Below are 24,601 nucleotides of genomic sequence, written 5' to 3' on the forward strand. Positions count from 1 at the left end.
TAAAAACGGTTAACTATAAAAAAAACAATATTTTGAAAAATTGCACCTGTAGTTTATTAAATTTTCTACATGTGCATACTTTTAGTTTTTTTTTTTTTTTGTAATTTATTTGTTGAAAAAAAAATCAGAAAATTTGTAACTGTCTGCTATCTTCAGGATCGTAATTTTACGAAACGATTGGTAATAAAAAAAAATTATACTCCCTCTGGAATTACACTAAAAAATTTGTGGAGTGCGGATTAAATCCGGAGTGAATCCGGAGCAGATGATTTATTTAATCCCTGGAGTAAAATTATGATTCTGAAATTAGCAGACGTCTAATAACTTTTGGATTTTTTTTAGACGATAAACCATAAAAAAAAAAATATTTGAAAAAATTGTACCTGTAGTTTTTAAAATTTTCCACATGTGCATACTTTTAGTTTTTGTTTTTTTGTAATTGATTTGGTGAAAAAAAAATCAAAAAATTACTAATTGTCTGCTAACTTTAGGATCATGTAAAATTCACTCCTACAAGAGTTTATTTTCTTATTAAAATTCATAATCGGAATATGATCCTAAAGTTAGCAGACAATTAAAAATTTTCACATGTAGAAAATTTAAAAAACTCCAGGTGCAATTTTTTCAGAATTTTTTTTTTTATAATTTACCGTCTAAAATAAAATCTAAAAATTATTAGACGTCGGCTAACTTCAGTATCATAATCAGAATGCGGATTTAAAAAAATCCAGACTCCGAAATCACCTGGAAAAAATTCCCCATTAATTCCATGTGCGGATTGATTTTTTCCAAACCTCCAGAACTCAGAGAATTAGAATTTAAAAAAAATCCTAATTCCCTCCCGATTTTTTACAGTATAGTCACGCGATGTCTTAAAAAAACATCCATATTATTTTTAGTGTTTATAAACGTCAATGACCACAAACATAATGACATGTGAAAAATGTTGGACCAACATCTCACGTTCCCTGGTATGGGTATAGGTCTCAAATGCACTTGCTTTCCCTTATTTTTAAAAATACATACACAAGAAGACAACCCCCATAAAACATGTGAACATGTTCTTACAAGATAGTTCAATACAACACATGCTTCACTCGCTACGGACGGTTGTACGTCACATTACGGGTAGTTAAGTGATAGAGTAGCACATGTGGTCTGCCAGCCCTCTCTGCTTACATTATATTTTACATACATGTATTATAGACTACACCAAGTCGGGGTCGTCCCAACTTTTTGTCGAGGCACCTGTCAACCTCGTTCATACCATAGTCTCCGCATGTGTATCTTGCTCGTTGAAATAATATACTGATTCTGATCGTTTTACACATGCGGGTGAGAATGCAATATAAAAAACTTGGTATATATCTTATATATATATATATTAAGAAAAAGAAAAAGAAAAAAAACGATACAGAAACAGAAGAGCAAGAGAAAGATAAAGTAAAAAAAATTTGATCTCGCATATTACGATGTTTGGCGAGTTATTAAGCTAAAAAAAGTTAATGTCTATACTAGTTACGATCTAGTAAAAAAATTTGAAAATAAAAAAAAATTTAAGATGATATACATTTGTATTTGAAAGAGTACAACACGCGCGTCAACGTTTAGCTTACGGTCAAGTGGCGTAAAAATAGAAAGTCGTGCGCTCTGCATGTGACTTTGTATAATTAGATACCAAGTTGTGAAGACATATCGTTTCTTTCTTGTATATTATGATAAACTCATACTTATGAGTGTTAAATATCCAGAAAAAAATTTTTTAAATATAACTTTTATCAAAATTGTTTCACTTGCTATTATAATAATATTTATGACAGTTATTTAAATTAATTTAACAAAGAATTGAGTAGTACATTGACTTTAAGTTAATTGTGTTGATATTTATAATACTAATTGTATTTTATAAAATGTTAATAACATTTTGTGGGAGACTGTGATTTTTCGACGATGGGAAACTGCTGAACACGGCCGCTGCTCCAGGCAATTGTCAGACAGGCTTTTTGTTGATCGCCGTCCAAATATTGATGAAACTGCAGACAATTTGGATATTCACCAGGAAACCCTGTGATTAAACAACCTGGTGAAATTTTAGTTACACGTGAAATAGTGCCAACTGATGTTTTAAACAAAGCAACTAATGGACTGTCTTGAAATAATATTGCAAGATATTTCCCAGATGGATCCCAATCCATAGCGACTACACGTCCGCCTACGACAGTGCCTTCATTGCCGTCCTCATCATCGTTTGAACTAAATAAAACTTTTGTTAAATCAATAAGAGGTATTGCAACTTTAGTATCGCTAAATGACGTCACACCACGTGCGTCAAAAATATTATCTTGCAGTGGTAGAGAGAATAGTGTGGCTGGATCTTCTGTTGATGTAAATAAAAGTGTCTGATGAGGCCCGAAACAGGCAACGGCAACGCGACCATTAGGAACCGTCCATCGTTCAGCTGTCCAGGGTCTTCCAGTTCCCGTATCCCAGACCCTAGAATTTTTTCCCAACGATATTAGTGATTATTAATGTTACTTTTTACTTTTTTTTTATTTTTTTTTCTCACTTAATCTTTTCTGTGTAAATAGAAAAAACTAAAATGAAGAAAAAAGAAAAAAATAAATAATTCCCATACCTGAATACTGTGCGACATGTGGCAGCAAGAAGTTTAGCGCCACATGAAGACCATCGAAGGATACATTGACCTCCACCCCCTAGTCGCTTTAAGGGTATCCCTATTTCTCTCGCCACATCCCAAACGATAATATTGAGATCGTTGGGCGAACATGATACCAATAAATCACCCTGTGGATGCCAGGCAACTCCTGTAACCGGAGCATGGTTCCTCTGACGCAGAAAAGTGGCGTGACTTAGAGAATAACTGGCAGCTCCAAGTTCGATGGTCCATACAAGTACTCCTCCACAACAGGCGGCTGCTAATTGACGACCTGCGTGAGGTCTCCAGCTCATTGAGCACACGGATTTTTGACCACCATGTCGGAGTACTGCGACACTCTGAGTCCCGCTGGAAAATATTCTGATACGGTCATCACGTGTCGCCAAAGCCAATCTGGAGCAGTGCGGATGCCAGGCCAAGCAACGAATCAAGGCTGTGTTCCAGTCACGGGTCGCGGCGATATCAGCAACTGAACCAGATCCAATAGAAGGTAACCCGTCACAAGATGACGTCTTCCTCTCAATAAAATCCAACACCGTCGTGATCCTGAATTCACAATGACAATTAGCACGAATTTCATCAGCACATACCCAGATAATTATTAATAAATAAAACAAACCTTGTGGCAATCCAATGAACGATTGCCGTAACTCTTCTCGGATCTTCACCAGCAGCAACGCGAATCGCCTCGACTAAACCTTTCTCCCGCCAAACACTTGCTATTTTTTTCAAAGCGCTGTCCTCAACTGGTAAAAACAAATCACCAGCTCCAATTGTCCGTGCAGATTCCCGCGTTGCCAGCATATCAGGCGTAAGATTTACTTCTGGATAATGTCGCGTATATTTAGCAAACGGCTGAGTTTCATCATAAAGATTTGTTTTATCACAATAAATTGGTCTGTCATCAATGAGCCCGACTGTTGCCTTGTAATTAAGCTCCGGTGCTTCGCAGTCACCCAATGAAATTATCTTCAGCATTTTATCTGTCAAATTCACTATTTTCTGGCTGAAAAAAAATATTTATTTGGAGGTTAGAATTATTTGTCACTCGATTGTGTCACAAATAATGGAGTTGTAATTAAAAATAAATGGAAATAAATAAAACCATACATGCGCAGGGTTCGTTGCAATGAAATGATGATTTAAATTTAAAAGAAACTCTATAAATACCTTGATAAATAAATTGATAACTTTCCATTACTCTTGTATACATTAACTCACTGTATCCAACCGGCTTTTGATCACCGGGCGGGAATTTCTTTGCGAATTTAAAAATATTTGTTGTCATAGAAACGGCGCCACTTTCTCATCGAGCGCATGCGCATGTAGCAGATAAAAATTTTTTAATTGCATATAAAAAAATTAAATAATTAAAATAATGAAATTTGAAAAAATGCAGGAACTTATTTTTGAATTTTCTAAGCGCGCGCTTTTTTATTTTTATTTTATAAAAATTTTAATTTATTATTTAAAAGTTTTAAAAATTGCCAGATGTTCGCTAACTCTGTCTTCGCATGCGCAACTAAATAGCCAACAAAAATTCAAAATCGTATAAAATAAAAAAATAAAAATTATATAATTATTTACCTCATTATATAATTCTTAAAAAAAAAACAATTGAATTCAAATAAATAAATAAAATAAATCATTTTAAAAAAATATATTTTGTGGACATGCGCAAATAAATGCAATGAAAAAATTAATTTGTAAACCAAAAAGTGACAGATATTTAAATTTTCTTTAATTAATAGAAATAAGTAAGTAATTAAAATATTATTTTAGTAAAATATTAATAAAATTTATAAATTAAAATATTTGTTATCAGACAGCGCCATTTGCAAATGAGCATGCGTTAAATTTGACCGTTGGATAAAAATTTCAAAATTTTTATTTACACGAGTATTGAAGATAAGAAAAAAAAATGTAGTGGATTTAAAAAATGGCTCGTAAATACATCGGAGATATGAAAAGGTCAAAGGTATAAAATGATAAAGAATATAATGAATTATTATAGTGTATGATATGGCATTTAGCGAGTACAAGTACAAGTAGTGAAACTGTTACGTCACAATGTCTAGATTGTAGCTCGCGCATTTGCAGTGGGGAGAAGGCAACTCGCGAATGGTGGGGAGTTTAGTATGTGATCGCGATTCGCTTAACACGGGTGCACAGCTTGCAACGTCGTCGTGGTGTACTTGGTGAGGACACCAAACTCCCCGACAGATAGATTGAGGTAGAGGTAAAGAGGTATTTTGTTGAAGAACGAGAAAGCTGTAGTAGGAAGGTATCAAGATCGACACAACGGCGTTTAAATAATTTAAACTCTTTAATTAACTCAGTAATTACATTAAGCAACAACAGGTACATTAATAATAATAATAATAATAATGATAAAAGCGAGATAGTGTGTGATTATAATGATGTACAACGTAGGGCTGCCGCCCTGGTAAAAATCTCCCCTTGACAAAGCTGGTCATCGTGAAGGTCCGAGTGACAAAGGAGAGAGACCAGCCCGGTCTCAATCTCCACCACGAGACATGGGCAAAGGTTACAAACGTAAAACACGATGGAGAACATTGAACATCGCTGGTGAGTTCCTTCACTCATAAATAAATAAATAAATAAATAAATAAATATTAAATTTCTAGGAAATAATCCGGTCACACATTAATTTATAAAATTTATTAAAACGTTCTATCATTAACGATATAAATTAAGTTGTTACGTTTCGGATTATGAACGTTTGTCCCACTTGCTTGTATCGTTGGTCTTCTCAGTGAGTAGTGTGTTGTAGTAATAATACAATGTTACGATTCGCTCGTTAAAATTACGTCAGAAGAAGTGTAAAATAACCTGGTGAATATATCATCTGGGTATCAATATATTATCGTAGATAAACGGCTCCGTTTTATTTTATTTTGTAAGATCAGATCAGATCTGATGAAATGAAATGTTAAAATTTTTTTTATGTCTCTCCTTTTTTGTAGCCGAGCATGCTTAGTGCAGCACTGGTGAAGATGATTCTCCAACCCTCATAGCCTCCTCACGGTTGCCATGTCCGCGTGAATATCAGACGAGAGAGGGACTCAGGAGCGTACAAATAAATTTTAGTAAAAAATAATAGTGTCGTAGTTGATGTCATTGCTCAACAATACGCTATTATTATTATTATCAACGTTTCTACATACATTCGATCGTGTGTAAAACTTTATTATTACGAGTCTCTTCTTCCTCTTGTCTCTCTTCAACTCATATTTCTTCCGGAACAACGGGCTGAGACATCGATCCAAACTCTCGACCTCCCAACTGATTTTTCCTCTGCTACGTCGCCTGATACCTCTAAAATATGTATATAATAATATACAATATGTATATATATATACAAATACATCTTGAGATTTTGTTGACAAAGATACCACCATAGATAACAGTCTCCCTGATTGTACATCATTATTATTTCTGGATGATAATTTTTAAAATTACAATTCTATTTACGTATTTTTTTTTTACTCCGCTCGATTGAAAATTAATTGGCAATATTATTTTCCAGGTCTTTTATGACTTCCCTTGAATTAAAAATATAAAATTTCTATATATATGTATATGTATATAGAATATCGTCCGAAGCAAACTGGAGTCACGGGGGCGAATCGATACGCGTTGAGTTAGAGTTCGAGACTGCTGTGAAAGTCTTATAGAATAGTTAATCAAATGGGAAATGAAGAAATATATATTAAATATGTAGAGTGCCAATGGACTCCTGACTATCAGTTAACATTTAAAATTTTCCTGTAATGTCTTTAAATTTACACATGCGCGCATATACATATATAAATAACCACACAAATAAATTCATATCTCGACAGTATATATCTATGAATGTCACAGACGGCGTAGACGAGATTGCGTAACATTTGTTAATTTTTATTCTCCATTCCAGCGGGGTGCCGCGAATATAAATACATTCTTATATTATTTCGAGATATTTTTTTTTCAGATACGGAGTAAAAAATCCTAGATTATGTAAAACTTTTTGTTTAAACTCGGACATAATAATAGGGTGTGCCTCATCATCAGTGGATGCTCAAGCGGTCTCGTGATGTATTCACAGTCCAAAACTTAGATGGGACATGTGATGAGCCTCGTGGTCGCGTTCACGTGCTATTCATAACTGTCGTAGGTTATGCGTACGGGCAATAATTTTGTACCGGCAATTTGGCTGAAGTATATAGGCTATAAACCAATGATGAATGTGTGTAGTAATGATAGATCTGTGTGAATAACCACGTAATCTACTCAAGACTTGCACAATTCTTATTGTTTTTTTTACTCAGTAATGCCTGTACGTATGTTTACATTTATTTTTATATTTTGCATATGTAAGAACGTATGCAATTGCAGCCGAGGTTTGGGTCAAGAACCCAAGTGAAAATTAAAGAGAAAGAAGATGAGCAGAGAGGCAGAACTAGGATTCGTCAAGGGCATTACCGTGTTTCTGGTACACGCACACACCCAGTCTTCAACATTAAAATCACATTTAAGACTGCGCGTTTTCGACAACGACGGTCTTAAGTGTTCTATAACGGTCTAGAGACGTTCCAAATTGGTCGGCTCAACAAACACGTCCGAGGGAATGGAGAGACAGGCGTCTTTACTCATCTTATTTAGCACCATCCATCTTGGTTAAATTTAATTTTAAAAAGAGTAAATAAAATTTACAAGAGTTAGAGTGGATACTCCAATTGATTTGTCTGGGTCTTATTTTTTTTACTCTGATATTATAGGCAGTTGCTGAGCTAAAGAACTTTTTATGAGGCGCAGTCGCAGTCTTCTCCCACTTCTGCTCGATATTCGCGTATAATAATGCCGGTGGTTGCGAAAGAACGAGAGAGAAAGAACGAGTGAGAGATGATGATAAAAGATAGAAGGGTGTGTTGGTGGAACCCGGTAGCCAGTCATCCCTAGGTGAAAATCGAAGCGGTTCTCTAAGACAGTAGTTACTACAGCTCATGTTGTTTTCATTAGATTTGAATTAGTGATGATTAGTGCCTAGTCGCTAGATGCTGCAGGTTTGGTCGTTCACCTTTTTAACTCAATATACATTTTTTTATTTGTTAAATTGTCAATACACATGCTAATATATATATATATGTATAAAAATTTGACAGTGTTTGTTGTCGGTCTGGTTGTGCCGATCAATGAAATCCATTAAATATCCGGTGGTAACCGGGTAAATGGAGTTTGGTTGAAAAGTAACATGTGTGCTCCTATCCACGGTACCCACCAGCACGAGAAGATTAATAAATTAAACTCGACGCGACGTTTCTTCCTCCACCGGGTGTGCTATTCTCATTCTAGGACTATTCTAGTCTCGGCACGTCCCAAGCTCCTTCTCGCGCAGTCTTGTTTCGCGCATTGCCCACGGCAGATTGTATTGCTCTTACTTTATAAACTTGTCGTTATCGTCTATTCTACTCTACCTTCTTACACAGAAACACACACTCTTTTACTTGCACACACTGACAAGACGACTCTTTGCCCCCTTACTTGCGGCTTCCTGTCATTCCACATTGGACATTTCATGCTGCTCGTCAAGTCCGTTCAACTCACCGGCGTCCAGTATTTTCCGTTTGGACTTTGCAAACAAGAGTAGAGAGTGGGAGGAGTAAAACTTAAATTTAAAATAAATAAATAAACTAGTGAAAAGATGCAGTGGCGCCGACAGAAGAAAGTCAACCATGTGATTGGCTCAGCCCATCACGTTCTTCTAATAGCGAGGTACCAATACGGTACGACTGTTCTTCAACATCCAATATCCTTAACATAAACTCTTATCAAAGAGATTCCCCACTATAAATATATATAGTTTGCTTTTAGATTACATTAGTTTTACATTGAACATCATCCTTTATTTTTAGATCCTTAGTTTTTATTATATTTATTTAAGGGACACCACTAGTGTGAAATTTGAAAAAAATCATTTTTTTTGCCTTCAGAAATAACATAGTAAAATTTTAAGTGCGTATCTCAAATAGTTTTTGAGTTACAGCCTGAAGAGCAGCCGCTCATCGGTTCTCAAAACTAAATTTTCAAAACTGCTGCAGTTATAACTCGAGGACAAATCATCTGATATATTTGATTCTTATTGCAGCTTCTTTTATATGTTTCTCCATACCACGAACCTCCAGTTTTCCGATCGAATAGAAAATGTAATTTTGCCAGGCCAAAAATCATCAAATTTTCGCGCGAAATTTGAAACTTTTTTTAAAAACTTCGCCATTTTGTTGAATTTCAATTTTTTTTTTCGATCGAGGGTCATGTCACGGGCAATACCTTCTAGTTTAATAAACTTTTGGTTTTTTTTATTTCCTCCACTGCAAAGGTCGCTGTCACTGCAGCGGGGACTTTTTTTAGGAGCTGGGAGATTGTGAATAACTCGCTGAGTTTTCAATTTTTTTGTCCAAAAATTTAATCATATATTTATTATATATCCACAAATATATCCTCAAAACATTAAAACACTCAATGCAGTAGTTTTCTTTAAAAAAATTCCCAAAAATCACCTTTTTTCAGGCGGTCACACTAGTGGTCCCCTAAATGAATCTTTTCTAAGTAACGTCCGCAATTATCCGTTGTCTTATATAAATACTAATGATTTAATTTTCAATGTTATTATCAGACTGTCCATCAGCACCACCGGGTGACGATGACGATGAAGATGGAATACGAAAGGCCCGCGATAGCAGTACAAGAAACACTCAAAGTACCCACAAGTCATCTCACCCGAGGTCTTCGGAGCAAAAAAACAGAACCGAGAACGGAATTTCAAACGGCGACTCTGCAGGTGCATCACCCTCAAGATCATCTCAACCCAAAATTATTTTCGATGAAAACGAGTACACGCGTATCACAACACCACGACAGGATGTACTTTTCAAAAAAGGTTACCTTGCACGTAAAAAAGTTTGGTCGGGTAATAATGCCAGCACGAGTGCAACACCGTCGACTACTGAAAGTCAGTCGGCCTCTCACTCCACTGCTGGTATGTAAATTCCATGCTAATTGTTAACTTTATATTAACTTACATGTTAAATCATTATATTTAACACTCGTAGACGGTAGTGAGACAACCGAGGATCCCCAGCTACTTGATTACCGTGAAAACGGCCTCGAGGAATTTTCAAATGCTGAACCACCGGCACAGATGAGCTACGGAACATTTTATGATCACGCTAGTGGTTATTATTATGAGTATCCTGTCATGGTCGTCGGTCCTCCGATGCCTGGTCCACCAATGCACAATCTTTTAGCCGCTATGCCCTGTGACGCAGTACCACTTAGACCAATTGAGTGGGTAAATCCTGCTTTTGTACCCAAATACGAGCAGCCGTACTGTCTTGTCGATTACCAGGTTTTTTTTTAATTATTTTCTTGCTCATACTAATTAATAAAATACTTTTTTTAATTACTAAACTGATAACTTAATTACAGAACCCCCAGGTAGATCACCAATTGCCACCGACGATCCATGAGAACGGAGTGGCTCCAACAGAACCGGAGACTACCAACGGGGATGAACCTGTGGAGAATGGAAACGGCAGTACAAGTTGGACAGGAAGTGTCGCTGGAGAAGAACCAGTGAATGGAGACGAGCAACAGCAAAGCTCATCAGCAGAACCACAAAATCAACAGGATCCTCAGGCAAACTTCGACGAAGTGATAGTGGACAGTAGTTTCCCCAGCGAACCATGTCTCGAAACTGTCCTTGCTCAGCAGCTGCATGTGTCACATGTGGGCCCGCCCGTACCTCAGCCTTACATGTATCCCGGTCACTATATGTTTGGTCCAGCGCTCATTAATGTCAACGGTTTGTTATCAATTTCATAATTTACAATTAAATTTCTCTAAAATACTTGACTTGAGATTAAATGTATAATGAGTTATTATTGATTGCGCACTTTAGAAAAAAAAAATAATTAAAAAAACACGACTATTAATTCGATAAGAGACATTGCATACGTGAGAAGTACAAACTCGGCCGCAGAGCTTTCGCAATGTGCGTTATTTACTTGTCATTGTATAATGATTATTTGTCAGTTGGATTGTTGAATATAAAAAAAGAAAATTGACGAGGACGCTGGTGCTCGTCGTCAGTAGTAATGTAAATGCGATCGTTTATAACGGCCCCGTTAAATTATTCGCACGTTGCTCAAGCGATGGACAAATGCGTCCGCGGCCGTTCCTTCTCCCGTTGCAATGTCGAAACGGTCCAATCTGCTTGATTGTACCTCTTTCTAATGTTAAACGAGAGCAGCAACGTGCGGACGCGATGCAAGGGGAAAGGGGTATGTCCAGATTCACAACTGCTGTCCCGTTCATCGTCGTCCTTGCCGTTTTATAGCCGTCTCACCTCAACTTCGGTCAAGGTAAAAAAGTCATCGACAAGTCGACGTGAGACCTGTCGTTTTTGATACAGTTCGTATCTATATGCCACCACGTGCATTCACGATTGCACATGTGTTTTAATATATACTTAAATATATCAATTATTTATATATATATATCTATCTATATAAATATCAATGGCGAACACGTTATCACTCTAATCAAAATTCTTCGTATCGCAACAAGACATTGACTGATTAACTCTAATCTTTTTTTTTTTTTATTTAATATAATTCTCAAATATGTGGTCTTAACTTGATATTATCTTTAGTTATATAATCATTTAATTTAATTTACATATATTTTATTTTTGCTCATATAGTTATTTATATATTTGTTGTAGAGTTATGTTTTTAGCACTGCATATTAATCATTAGCACGAATATCGGGCTCATTGACTTGAACAAACGACACTTAATTCCGACATTTGAATGTTTAAAATATTCCATTGGCCGTCCGAGGCCGAAAACTGCTTGGCAAGAGGCGCGAATTGCTGTGTTCCTAAATAGAGATCAGTAAAAATAACTAGAGGGAGTGAGAAAGATAGAAGAGTTTAAACTCTTTAGAGATATCATTCTTTTATCACCTTCATTTTTTTTTAAATTTTTGTTTATTTAATTTTTTATTATTTATCATCTAACAATTTTATTCATAGATAATAATATACATACTTATACATATACATATATATATTTTTAGTAGATCTAATTATACGTATATTTAATTTTATTTCTTAAAGGTATGACTATTCAGAGCGGACCAATGATGAGGACGAACGACATGAATGCTACAACAACGGCATTTACCAGACGCAGAAAGAAGAAAAAGTTGAGCAGAAGAAAACTAAGACGACCTCTTGGTCTGGTAAGTTCCATTGATGAAAATAAAATAAATTATTTGAAATAAATAAAAGACAATTGAGTAGAATGAAAATGAATAAAAATAAACGGGTGATTAACAGAAAGTATTTATATACTCTAGGATAACAGTGAGTATTGCGGACAAGAAGAAGAAGACTACAGTTCAGAAGCTGATAATAATGGAGTTCAAACTTCAAGTTGTATAAACAACAGTTTCGTTCCAACGAGCAGTCGTCCGTTAAACCCAAACTGTAAAGAATTTGAATTTAAGCCAAGTAAAATTATTTCACAAACTTCAAATGTTGCTGTTGTAAATTCAGTATCAATATCTAAAGTCGTATCAGAAAATCACAGCAATGATTTACAGCCTTCCGATTTTAAAATAAATATAAATTCTATAGATTTATCAAGTAGTAAACCAACTACTCCAGATGCTCACAGTACCCCGACTGAATCACCGGCGATTGTTACAAATATCGAGTACGCAACAGAGGCAATTGCGAATGAGTCCAGCCAAATGAATGGCCTTGCTAATGGTAACGCCAGTAATGAAACTCAAGAAACTGAAATTGGCGTCGACGTCACGTGCGCTGACTTTAATGATATAATTGATAAGCTCGAAGACAATTCCACGGATATACTTATTCAAAATCCCGTGGATACGATTGTGCCAAACGGAAATGAAGACTGTGATCGACTGTCCAATGGTACTGTTAAGTCTGTAGGAACAAACGATTCACGTGATACGCCTGTGATTCACCGGTTACCGAACAAAGAAACTTTACCTAAAAACAACGTGCCTAAGAAGAAGTACAAAAGTACAAAACTGGTCCGTGAACCGACCCCTGGTCCAGAGTGTGAGGAGCAGCATCCAAGTACATCTGAACTTGAAACAGATCTTGAGACTCACGTCGAGGGTGTGCCCATGGGTATCGATGCAATTCAAGCTCAGATGAATGCCGATACATCCAACGAAGATTCGGGATTCGAGAGTCAAACCCGTTTTTCCAGCAACCGACCAATAACAGATGCCGTGACACAGTGGCTTCGACGCGCCAACTCGCCAGAATTATTTGTCACGACAATAAATAATAACAACAATGAAGACAGTGAAACGGAAGATGACGAGTTAGAAGACAGCGAGCCGCCAAAAAACTTGCAGGGCAACCCCATGCCTGCACTATCTGCTAATAGCAGCGCGCACGACGTAACAACGTCGTCGCGTCCGGCTAGCTGCGGCGAATTCGCAAGAACCGACTCTCCTCGAGATGGCAATGCATCATCGTCACGTAAAAAATTACGCTCGAGGGGTAGTAAAAAAAAATTACCAAAGAATAAGACTGCGGTCACGACAAATAACGATGATAATAATAATAATTCCGAAGGAGTTAATTTGACTAATCGTCAACAACGAAAGAAAAGTCGTGCTGCCGCGAGGCTTAAAAATAAACAATTAAATGGTAATTGCGAATTCACGGAGAAGGATAGCGATGCGGGTATGAGGGTTGCCAATAACTCTCGGATAACAAAAACGGATAAAATTGAGTCAATAACGAATCGTTCTGAAGAATCTGTTGAATCTAGTCGTAAGATTGAGAGGATCAACACTGATCTGGTTAAAACATATGAACAGGGAGAGATTGTTGTGTCTATTGATGGTAAATTAATATCCACGACTATTTGTGGTACTACCGTACAATTAAAAAATAATATAAATATTGATCAAGAAGGAATAAATTATGAAGAATCGGTCAATAGAAGCGCGAAAAATTCAATTGGAAGTATCGAGGAGCCGGACATGCTCGAATACTGGGAGTCTGAAAAAATTGAACCATTTAATAATAATAATGTGAAGCCGGTACTTCAAACGCATGATGAAAGTCTCCAATCAGATGAAATTTACAATGATAATAACGATAAGTCTTGCATTAAAGTCGATCCAGTAAGCTTAGATATTGTTAGAAAGTATTATAGACTAGCACGTGGAAGTGTGCAGAGTATTTCGAGCATTGAAGATGGTATTTGTGATTTAAAACAGTCTGATAATGAGTCTAAATCAAGATTAGTAACTCCAGAGCGCAGTACTGCAGCACATGTGTGTGGCAATAAAATTCCTGTGATTTCATCACCTAATCAGCAATATAAAAAACTGCCAATAGACGAAGCTATTGAAGTTTACGAAAGTTGTTACACTGGTAAACCACCAGGATTAATATTTCATTCAAATTTATACAAACCCCATTCACTTTATGGCTACGACCGACATGAAGGACCGATTCCGTGCAGAACTACGTGTTGTATTGTTCAGTAACAAGCTTACTTACCGTCCTTAGACACTCATCATTACACTCTATCATCATCATCATCCTCATCATGTTCACTAATCTACTTCGCCATTGCTCATCCCACCGACACTTAAATATAAATAAATAAACACCATGCATGTGAGCAATGCAATCAATCAGAGAGCTTTCACATTAAATATTTAATGTTTTTTCTTGTAAATAGCTGTTAAGTTGTTATTTTACGACGTATATTATAATATACGTCGAGCAATGCGTTTTTTAAATGCAACGTTATATTGTTAAAGTCTCGAGGTGCAAATATTATAGATAAAAAAAAGAAAAAAAATGTGACACTAAAAAAATTTAAGCAACATGAAATTTATGTCATTTATTTATCATCGTTGGTTGTTATACCATTGTTATTATTATTTTTATTACTATTATTATTATTATTACGATTATTATTACTTATATTTTATTTTTTAAATGTGTAAGTCACTTGATAAAGACAAAAGGGCGAGTAACACCAAAATATAATATTAATTAAATCGATTTACGTTACACCGGAAACATTTACATGCACAGAAAAAAATGATTTTTTTAGCGCTAAAAATTTTTACTTCTTTCAAAAAAATTTCTACTTGCCCTGGAAATTTTTTGCATTATAAATTTAAATCAAAAATTTTCTTGGGCGGGAAAACTTGAAGTGAGAAAAAAATTTTTAGTCAATAAATTTTTTCCAGCCCTAAGAAAATTTTTTCCTTCAATTTATAATAAAAAAAATTTCGTGTGGCAAATAAAAATTTTCTTGGGCGGGAAAACTTGAAGTGAGAAAAAAATTTTTTAGTCAATAAATTTTTTCCAGCCCTAAGAAAATTTTTTTCTTCAATTTTACGATAAAAAAAATTTCTTGTGGCAAATAAAAATTTTCTTGGGCGGGAAAACTTGAAGTGAGAAAAAAATTTTTTAGTCAATAAATTTTTTCCAGCCCTAAGAAAATTTATTTCTTTAATTTTACGATAAAAAAAATTTCTTGTGGCAAATAAAAATTTTTTTGGGCCGAGAAAACTTTTTTTGAAGTAAGAAAAAAAATTTTCCAGTCTTCAGGAAATTTTTTTCTTCAATTTAAAATCAATTATGTGCAAAATATTTCTTGCGCCAAAAAATTCTTTTTTTCTGTGAATATATAACTAAATATACATATATATAAATATATGTATCGTCCTATGCATTGTTATTATCATTATAATATCATCTCCATCGTCATTAATTATGGGTAATATTATTTTTTAAGATATATATTCATTGAATGATTAATTAAGAGAGTTAACGGTGAAGTATGATGTCAATACATCAATTGTTATCATGGCATATTTTTTACTTGAAAATGGCCGTTGCTCAGGAATGATTTGATGAGTGCTCACAAAAAACAAGATCATAACAATTTACATATTTATTATTATTATTGATTATTAATTATTAATTATTCGGGTTATTGTTGTTACGATAATAATAATAAACAAAAAAAAAATTGTAAAACCGGAAGTAGGTAATAGACTAGCTCTTATCTAATATATGTTTTTCGACGCACACGTCGATGCTGATGAATAGATTTTTTCTTTTTACTTAACGCAATAGAATTGTAGTTTATTATATTTGATAATTGAACTAAAGATGGAGATGAGGTGAAGAAAAAAATTAAATTGAATAAATAAACTGAAGCAAGTGTAACTTCGCAAGCTGCGTAGTTTATGATAGCTGATACGACAATGTAAGGTGTCACTAATAGGCAAGCAGAGCTTGATAAATCATCAGTGGGAAGGCTAAATATTTTATTTAAACAATAATAATCATTAGGGATGAATGATTCAAACAAATGTTATACAATGTTATATATATATATATTAAATATTAAAAAATAAAAAAAAAAAACAAATACAAACAAACATTAAATATATAGAGCGATGATTATTAATTACTGTAGATTAAAAAAAAAAACACTTGTGTTGATTCGGAATTAAATTTTGCCATTGATGGCTTTTTTGAATTAAGCGCCAATTTTTCAAACCCGGTTTATTTTTAATACGGCTTCAAATTATTATTGCTGGTATATATATATATTATTAATATATACTAGTAATATAAATTTATCAGATAAACCCGGTTTGAAAAAGTGGCGCGAAATCTTGTCAAATTAAACTAGATATTTATCCATATCTAAAATTAAAATAAAATCCCATATCGACATCAACAAAACAAACGCATACCTCATATAGGAATATGTAAATAATTAATCACTCATTGTTATTATTATTTCTATATAATAAAAGTTTCATGTAAAAGTAATTATTATTCAAATGAAAATGTTTGCGGCCATTGATATTTTAATTTTATTTATTTACTTCGGGTGCTTTTTATTATTTTATTTACAACAATACGTTTTTTTTGTTTAAATGAAAAATTAAAAAGTGTGCCATTAGTTGTTTAATAAAATACAATGTTCGATTTGATGATAATATAAAACAAACGTTAATAAAAAATGGCACATCGAATTATTGGCATTGAAAATATGAAATATTGTGTATGTTTATTATTATTAAATGTATAATATATCGCTATTATGAAGTGCGCGTTGCATCAATTGTGTGCCTTATTATGTGGCGGCCATTTTCGTGAAATAATAAACAATAACCGAACAAAAATTTATTTAAAAAAAACAATAAACGAAAAAAAAAGGAGCTAAAGATCAACGTGACAAAAGAGTGAACATAACAAATATTAAAAGACATTTTGAAAATTTATCATCGTAATTATTATTTTATTTAACTTGCAATATTTACCACTTAATAAATAATTCTTTACTTACATTCATTGGATACCAAGTAATTTAAAAAAAAATTAAAGAGGACACGTACACTAAATTTAATTTTAAAAACAATGAATTAAATTAAAAACGCGATGAGCATAATTATTTCTGAGTCACGTTCAATGTAAGATTACACTCTAGATGTATGGGTACAAATACGCATAATTGTACTTGGACTTGACCGTGTTATTGCTTTAAAATATAAGAATAATAAAATTAGGTTCGATTTAAAATAATTATTTATTATTCAAATTTCCTACCCCATCCTTTCAGGGAGGAAGCTGGTCTGAGATACAAAAAAAAAGAGGATATTTATATGATTTTTTTTTCAGAGTATTTTTCTTTATTAAAATTTTTCAAATTTGTGACATTATTATCGAATCACTGCGCCCACTCTAGACTTTACTAATTTAGAAACTCTGGCGTTGACTAAAAAAAAATATGAGCGATGGTTGATCACAGCAGGAATCTCCAAGAAGGACAGTTTTCAGTCATGTGGAAACACGACATTTAATTACGCTTATTTTTTGTGGTTCGAAGATAGTTCTGTAAGTATTTTTGTTTTGAATAAATTGACATCACTGAGGGCCCGTTTTTAAATTACGTTCGCACTTGTAGGGCAGGGGTGTCGCACTGAAAAAAAAGTTTTTTTCCACCTAGAAAATTTTTCCCTCCCGTAAAGAACCTGGTATTCTAGTTTTTAAAATACCAAAGTTTTTTTCCCACACTAATAAGTATTCTGATTGCTAAAAAACTCGGTTTCCTTCTCAGCAAAATACCAAAATAAAAAATCTGTCTATCGGTTGACCCTGCGGGCCAGCCCCAAAACTTCCCGCTGTTTTCGAGCTCCTCGAGCTCGAAAATACTTTAGTGTGCCATTGTTTTAAAAAAAAACCGATTTTAGCATTTCTTTCTCCCACGATATCTCAGGAATGAATTGACCGATTTTGATGGTTGTGGCGGCAATCGGCGTATTTTATTGAGTTCTAGAGCTGATAAAATTTTGAAATTGTTTGGTTCAGTTGTTCCGATGATATTCGCAAAAAACTGTTTTTTACCATTTCTTTCTCCCGCGATAACTCTCGAACGAATTATCTGATTTTGATGATTGAGGCGGCAATCGACGTGGTTTATTGAGTTCTAGAACTGATTAGATTTTGAAGTTGATCGTATAAGTTGTTTCTGAGAAATCAATAAAAAACTAAAATAAATAAAAATTTTTAATTCTTATTCTTTGTATAACTTGTAAACTACATGACCGATTTACCCCAAAATCTAATCAATACTAAGTTTTAGTGAGCTCTTTCGATCGCCACCAAGTACGTTCAAATCGGTTCATCCGTTCCAAAGATATCGTCGGACAAAAAAAAGTTCACACACACACACACACACGGACGTCCACCCGGGAATAGTCAGAATAGTTTCCTAGGACCTCAAAACGTCGACATCTGATGAAAACTCGATTTTCGAAAATCGGACCGAAACCAATAACTTACAATAATTTGCAATTTTCTTAGCGGAAAGTTAAAAATTAATACGTAATAATGATACTGAAGTCAACCGACGTCTAATAATTTTTGGAATTGATTCAAAATTATGAATTATAAAAAAAAAATATTTTATAAAATTGCACTTGAAGTTTTTTAAATTTTCTACATGTTCATATTTGAAGATTTTTTTTTTTTTGTAATTGATCTGATGAAAAAAAAAATCCGAAAATTTTTAATTGTCTGCTAACTTCAGGGTCATTATGTGATATTAAATTATAGTCGCTGATAAATATTGAAAGACATGGGAAAAATTGTTGAATTCTTAAGCTTTATTGATTCTTCGAGATCAAAAATACTTTTGGATTCCGTTGTTTTCGAAAAAAAATGTTTCTTACCATTTTTTGTTCAACGATATCTCTCAAACGAATTGACCGATTGAGACGGTTAAGGTGGCAATCGACGCGTTTTATCAAGTTTTAAAGCTGATTAAATTTTGAAATTGATTTGTCGAGTCGTTTTTGAGAAATTTTAGAATAACTAAAGAAAAAATTTTTGGGCTGATTAACGAAATCAACCGTTTTCACGATTTTATTAATGAGAATGTAAATAATAAAAATTATAATTAATAATACATGACAATTAATGATTAATAATTAATGAAAAAAGATTTCTAATTGAATGAATATGATTAAATAATGTTAAAATTAAAACTTTATATTGATGTATGTTTATATTTAAGTATATACAGATTGTAAATAATTATATTACTGTATTTGTAAAACATAAGTATTGTGACTATTGAATGTTTTGAAGATATAAATTAAAAATAAAAGACTGGATATTAGAATATAAAAAACAATTGTTTTTTTTTAGACGCAAGTTTGATGTATAATAACAAATAAAATTCTACATGATACAAATTTAAATTATGTATTTAAAAAAAAAAAGAGAATTATCGCCAGTTAAATTCTCTGGAAATCCCAGAGAAATCCCATAGAAATCCCATAGAAAATATAGACCCAGCACTCGGTGTTGTAAAAAAAATTGGAGTATCGTCAGGTCAATTCTCTGGAAATCCCAGAGAAATCCCATAGAAATCCCATAGAAAATATAGACCCAGCACTCGGTGTTGTAAAAAAATAATAGAAGTATCGCCAGTTAAATTCTCTGGAAATCCCAGAGAAAATATAGACCCAGCACTCGGTGTTGTAAAAAAATAATAGAAGTATCGCCAGTTAAATTCTCTGGAAATTCCATAGAAATCCCATAGAAAATATAGACCCAGCACTCGGTGTTGAAAAAAAAAAAAAAAAAAAAAATTATCAATGACACAAAAAATCAGAACACTGCGAATTCACAGTAAATCGTGGATAACCAAATAAATTGTTGATAAAATGAAAATGAGAGAGAAAAAAATTTTTTACGTTGCGAAGAACAGTGTATAAGCTTGTGATCTATTTAAGTATAACAATTTAAGCAATGCGATAACAATAGATTCAAAAATAATAATAATTATAATAATTATAATAATAATAATAATAATAATAATAATAAAAATAAAAATAATAATAATTATTATTATTATTATAATAATAATAATAATTACAAGAATAATAATAATAATTACAAGAATAATAATAACAATAATGGCAATAATACACTGAGAAAAAATTTCTCTTTGGACAATTAAATTGGTTTTGTTAAATTCTGTTAAACTAAATTTTATTTGGGACAACTAAATTTTATTACGTCAATATAATCTATTTTATCATTTTTAACAAATGATTTAATAGACTCTATTTGGTTGGCATTAATATTTCTCTCTCTAAGATAATAAAATCATTTGGTAAAGTTAAGAAAATATCTATTTAATGGACAACTAATCTATTTTATAGTGCCAACAAATCCAAATATTAAAGCAAAATATTATTATAGTAACTCTAATAAATATTACTTAGACACAAAAAAATATATTCATTTAGAATAAATATATATATTTGTTCGAGGTTAATAAATAAATATTTGAACTTAAGGCCATGCTTCGAGGGTGCCCCCCACTTTTTTCCAAAAAATGTGGCGCCGCCTGGTGGCCGCCAGCCGCTCTAAAAAAAGTACTAGAGCTGCAAAACTTTAAAATTAAATTAAAATTATTTAAAGTAATAAAATGCAACATATGTTAATTTTTAAATGCATGAAAAAATTTATATATTTTTTTAAAATCATTAGCTAATACTACAAAAATCTAAAACCCGAGATTGAAAAATAATATATTCATTGACCTTGACCTGTCAATATCACATTTATTTTCTATAAGTAAGTAAAAAAAAATTATAATATTTATCAAAAAAAGGGCTTCGTACAAGCAATTTTATAAACTCGTAGAATATTAAAAAAATTACTTACAGTAATTATAAATACCCAGTCGAGCGTAGTTTCTTTAATAAATTTCAACACAATATTCGCCATTTAGTAACTTTTTATTTTGACAGATGTAAACATCAGGTCTGTATAATTTTTTGGGTGCACGCGAAGGTGCTTGAATATAGTAGCGGGAAAAAATAAATTTAATAAATTTATTCCTTTCAATCAGAGCAATAATAGAGTTCTATATATCATTACTTTATTTAATTTTATTAATAAATAAAAATTTTTTTGATTCAAAGTATTAAATTAAAAAAAAGGTATATATATGTAATCGAATGTGATTACACCTGACTAATTGTCAGACCAGTGACCATACACTGTAAAATATTACGGTGTAAAAATTAGACCCGGAGGACTTTACACGGTCGTGTAGTGTAAAATATCGGTGTAAAACTTCTCTCGGTGTAAATTTTCCATCCGTGTAATCATAACCCGGTGTAATCTACTTCTTTTACACCGTTCCATGTTACTCGGTGTATTTTTGTTGAGTGATCATATACATTTATTTCAATTATACATATACATATATACATAGGGGAGGGGGGGGGGGCAAAATGGGTCCCCTAAAATTTTGAAGATGAAAAGTATTTGGGTGGGGAGAGGGGCGAAATAAGCCACTGAGCCAAAAAGGGCCACTGAGGCAAAATGCCCCCCCCCCCCCCATAATTTTGAAGATGAAATGCGTTTGGGTGGGGGGCGGGGCAAAATGGGACATTGAGGCAAAAAGGACCACTGAGGTAAAATGGGCCACTGAGGCAAAATGGGCCCTACAAAATTTTGAAGATGAAATGCGTTTGGGTGGGGGGCGGGGCAAAATGAGACATTGAGGCAAAATGGTCCCCCAAAAATTATTAACACGAAAAGTGTTTAGAGCGTGGGTAGGGGCAAAATGGAACACTGAGGTAAAATGAGCCACTGAGGCAAAGTGGTCCCCAAAAAATTATTAACATGAGAAGTATTCGGGGCGTGGGTAGGGGCAAAATGGGTCACTGAGGCAAAATGGTCCCCCAAAAATTTTTAGCATGAAAATTTTAGGGGCGGGGGGTAAAATGGGCCGGAAGACTTTGAATTATATATATAGGGGAAGAGGAGGGGCAAAATGGGCCCCTTAGGAAAAAAATTTTCAAATCCTCAGTTTTTTTTTACTTGTTTTACTTTTTTTACTCCATTGCCAAGTATTTGACCTTAATTTGTTCTGTCTATTAAAAATAAAAAATCGTAAAATGTGGGGCAAATGGGCCCCCCTCAGAAAGTTTTGATAATGTGAGTTTTTCAGCTTGTTTCACTTTTTTTTCTTCGGCTGAGTTTTCGGTGTTAATTTGCTGTGTCTATCAAAATTAAAAAATCCTGAAAAGTTGGGTAAAACGGGCCCCCAACAAAACTCAATGTATGTTTCTCGCTTGTTTTATGTTTCGCGCCATAACATATAATGTTTCAAATGAACTGCCCATGCAGTTTTTAAAGCCCGTCAGCACATTTTACCCCCCTTCCCCCAAAACTTTTCATGCTAAAATTTTTGGGGGACCATTTTGCCTCAATAGCCCATTTTGCCTCAATAGCCCTTTTTGCCTCAATGTCCATTTTTGCCCATCCCCCCACCCAAACACATTTCGTCTTCAAAATTTTGTAGGGCCCATTTTGCCTCAGTGGCCCATTTTACCTCAGTGGTCCTTTTTGCCTCAATGTCCCATTTTGCCCCGCCCCCCACCCAAACGCATTTCATCTTCAAAATTATGGGGGGGGCCCATTTTGCCTTAGTGGCCCTTTTTGGCTCAGTGGCTTATTTCGCCCCTCTCCCCACCCAAATACTTTTCATCTTCAAAATTTTAGGGGACCCATTTTGCCCCCCCCCCCTCCCCTATGTATATATGTATATGTATAATTGAAATAAATGTATATGATCACTCAACAAAAATACACCGAGTAACATGGAACGGTGTAAAAGAAGTAGATTACACCGGGTTATGATTACACGGATGGAAAATTTACACCGAGAGAAGTTTTACACCGATATTTTACACTACACGACCGTGTAAAGTCCTCCGGGTCTAATTTTTACACCGTAATATTTTACAGTGTATGGTCACTGGTCTGACAATTAGTCAGGTGTAATCACATTCGATTACATATATATACCTTTTTTTTAATTTAATACTTTGAATCAAAAAAATTTTTATTTATTAATAAAATTAAATAAAGTAATGATATATAGAACTCTATTATTGCTCTGATTGAAAGGAATAAATTTATTAAATTTATTTTTTCCCGCTACTATATTCAAGCACCTTCGCGTGCACCCAAAAAATTATACAGACCTGATGTTTACATCTGTCAAAATAAAAAGTTACTAAATGGCGAATATTGTGTTGAAATTTATTAAAGAAACTACGCTCGACTGGGTATTTATAATTACTGTAAGTAATTTTTTTAATATTCTACGAGTTTATAAAATTGCTTGTACGAAGCCCTTTTTTTGATAAATATTATAATTTTTTTTTACTTACTTATAGAAAATAAATGTGATATTGACAGGTCAAGGTCAATGAATATATTATTTTTCAATCTCGGGTTTTAGATTTTTGTAGTATTAGCTAATGATTTTAAAAAAATATATAAATTTTTTCATGCATTTAAAAATTAACATATGTTGCATTTTATTACTTTAAATAATTTTAATTTAATTTTAAAGTTTTGCAGCTCTAGTACTTTTTTTAGAGCGGCTGGCGGCCACCAGGCGGCGCCACATTTTTTGGAAAAAAGTGGGGGGCACCCTCGAAGCATGGCCTTAATGATTATTGATTTAAAAAGTTACGGTGTTAGGCAGCAGCAGCGGGAGTAGTTCGGTGCTCGCCACTAGATCGCGCCCACCATTTGTGGTGTCCCTGGTAAGATACTTATTTCAGAGTTTTTATATTCGTCAGCTTGAAGCATTCATGGGACAGGTTATCCTCTGAAAATTATTGATTATAGTGGTATCCTGTATTACACTATTATATTATTCTTCTAAATATGCAGTTATTTAACTGTTATATAAATATTCTGTCATTTTAAAATAATATGCAATTATTATTAATAACACATTCTCTAAAGATTACTCATATATTTCATTATGACTACTTTATAGACTCTACAGGTAATCAATTTGATTTTATGCTTTCTACTAAACGCGTAACTATCATTACTAAATATTTGATAGTTTCTAATAACTAGTTTTGTTGGTGTATTATAAAATATTTAGTTAAAACAACCAAATATATGATTGGCAATGGGCAATCAAATCATTTTCTTGTCATAACTAATATTTGGTTGTCATACTAATTTTGGGTGTGATTTTTTTAATATTTCTGAATAAACTCGTTAAATTTTTTCGACAGTTTTCAGAAATGATGAGAAGACTGAACTTCTTTGTAATTTTTATCGGTGGGGCCATCAACCGATGACGAGCGGTGCCAGCCGTATTTCTGGACCGAAGACGCTGCGAGGTACGGTTCAGCTCCGACCTGGGGACCCAGAGGTGGCTTTTAGGGATCCAACACAGCCCCTGCCGCGCTCCA

At 33.6% G+C, this 24,601-nt stretch overlaps 2 protein-coding genes across 3 annotated transcripts; one reads left to right on the plus strand and one right to left on the minus strand.

Moving 5' to 3' along the window:
* Positions 1–1,555: 1,555 nt before the first annotated feature.
* LOC130677928 (aladin) lies at positions 1,556–4,003 on the minus strand. Its single transcript, XM_057484856.1, has 4 exons — positions 3,848–4,003; positions 3,297–3,683; positions 2,636–3,223; positions 1,556–2,493 (listed from the first exon to the last, which is right to left on the minus strand). The coding sequence occupies exons 2-4, from the start codon at positions 3,653–3,655 to the stop codon at positions 1,914–1,916; spliced, it is 1,527 nt and encodes a 508-aa protein (XP_057340839.1). The 5' UTR covers positions 3,656–3,683; positions 3,848–4,003; the 3' UTR covers positions 1,556–1,913.
* A 794-nt stretch (positions 4,004–4,797) lies between these two features.
* LOC130677927 (putative mediator of RNA polymerase II transcription subunit 26) lies at positions 4,798–17,153 on the plus strand. 2 transcript variants are annotated; one of them, XM_057484855.1, is made up of 7 exons: positions 4,798–5,038; positions 5,111–5,266; positions 9,357–9,719; positions 9,793–10,088; positions 10,169–10,544; positions 11,862–11,986; positions 12,104–17,153. In XM_057484855.1, exons 2-7 carry the CDS (start codon positions 5,215–5,217, stop codon positions 14,291–14,293), a joined length of 3,402 nt encoding a protein of 1,133 aa, XP_057340838.1. In that variant the 5' UTR covers positions 4,798–5,038; positions 5,111–5,214; the 3' UTR covers positions 14,294–17,153. The 2 variants fall into 2 exon arrangements, with proteins under 2 accessions (XP_057340838.1, XP_057340837.1); XM_057484854.1 differs by lacking the exons at positions 4,798–5,038; positions 5,111–5,266 and adding an exon at positions 7,649–8,466.
* Positions 17,154–24,601: the final 7,448 nt, after the last annotated feature.

This window comes from Microplitis mediator, chromosome 11 (assembly GCF_029852145.1).
Source record: "Microplitis mediator isolate UGA2020A chromosome 11, iyMicMedi2.1, whole genome shotgun sequence".
NCBI classification, from domain to species: Eukaryota; Metazoa; Arthropoda; class Insecta; order Hymenoptera; family Braconidae; genus Microplitis; species Microplitis mediator.

Excerpts from the sequence above, each read along its gene's own strand:
- LOC130677927 (XM_057484854.1), top strand. The coding sequence starts at position 8,385 with ATGCAGTGGCGCCGACAGAAGAAAGTCAACCATGTGATTGGCTCAGCC. Across the intron at positions 8,467-9,356 it reads AATAGCGAGGTACCAATACG|ACTGTCCATCAGCACCACCG; the intron begins GTACGACTGTTC and ends TGTTATTATCAG. Across the intron at positions 11,987-12,103 it reads TAAGACGACCTCTTGGTCTG|GATAACAGTGAGTATTGCGG; the intron begins GTAAGTTCCATT and ends TATATACTCTAG.
- LOC130677928 (XM_057484856.1), bottom strand. The coding sequence starts at position 3,655 with ATGCTGAAGATAATTTCATTGGGTGACTGCGAAGCACCGGAGCTTAAT. Across the intron at positions 3,224-3,296 it reads GTTCATTGGATTGCCACAAG|GATCACGACGGTGTTGGATT; the intron begins GTTTGTTTTATT and ends TTGTGAATTCAG. Across the intron at positions 2,494-2,635 it reads ACATGTCGCACAGTATTCAG|GGTCTGGGATACGGGAACTG; the intron begins GTATGGGAATTA and ends AAAAAATTCTAG.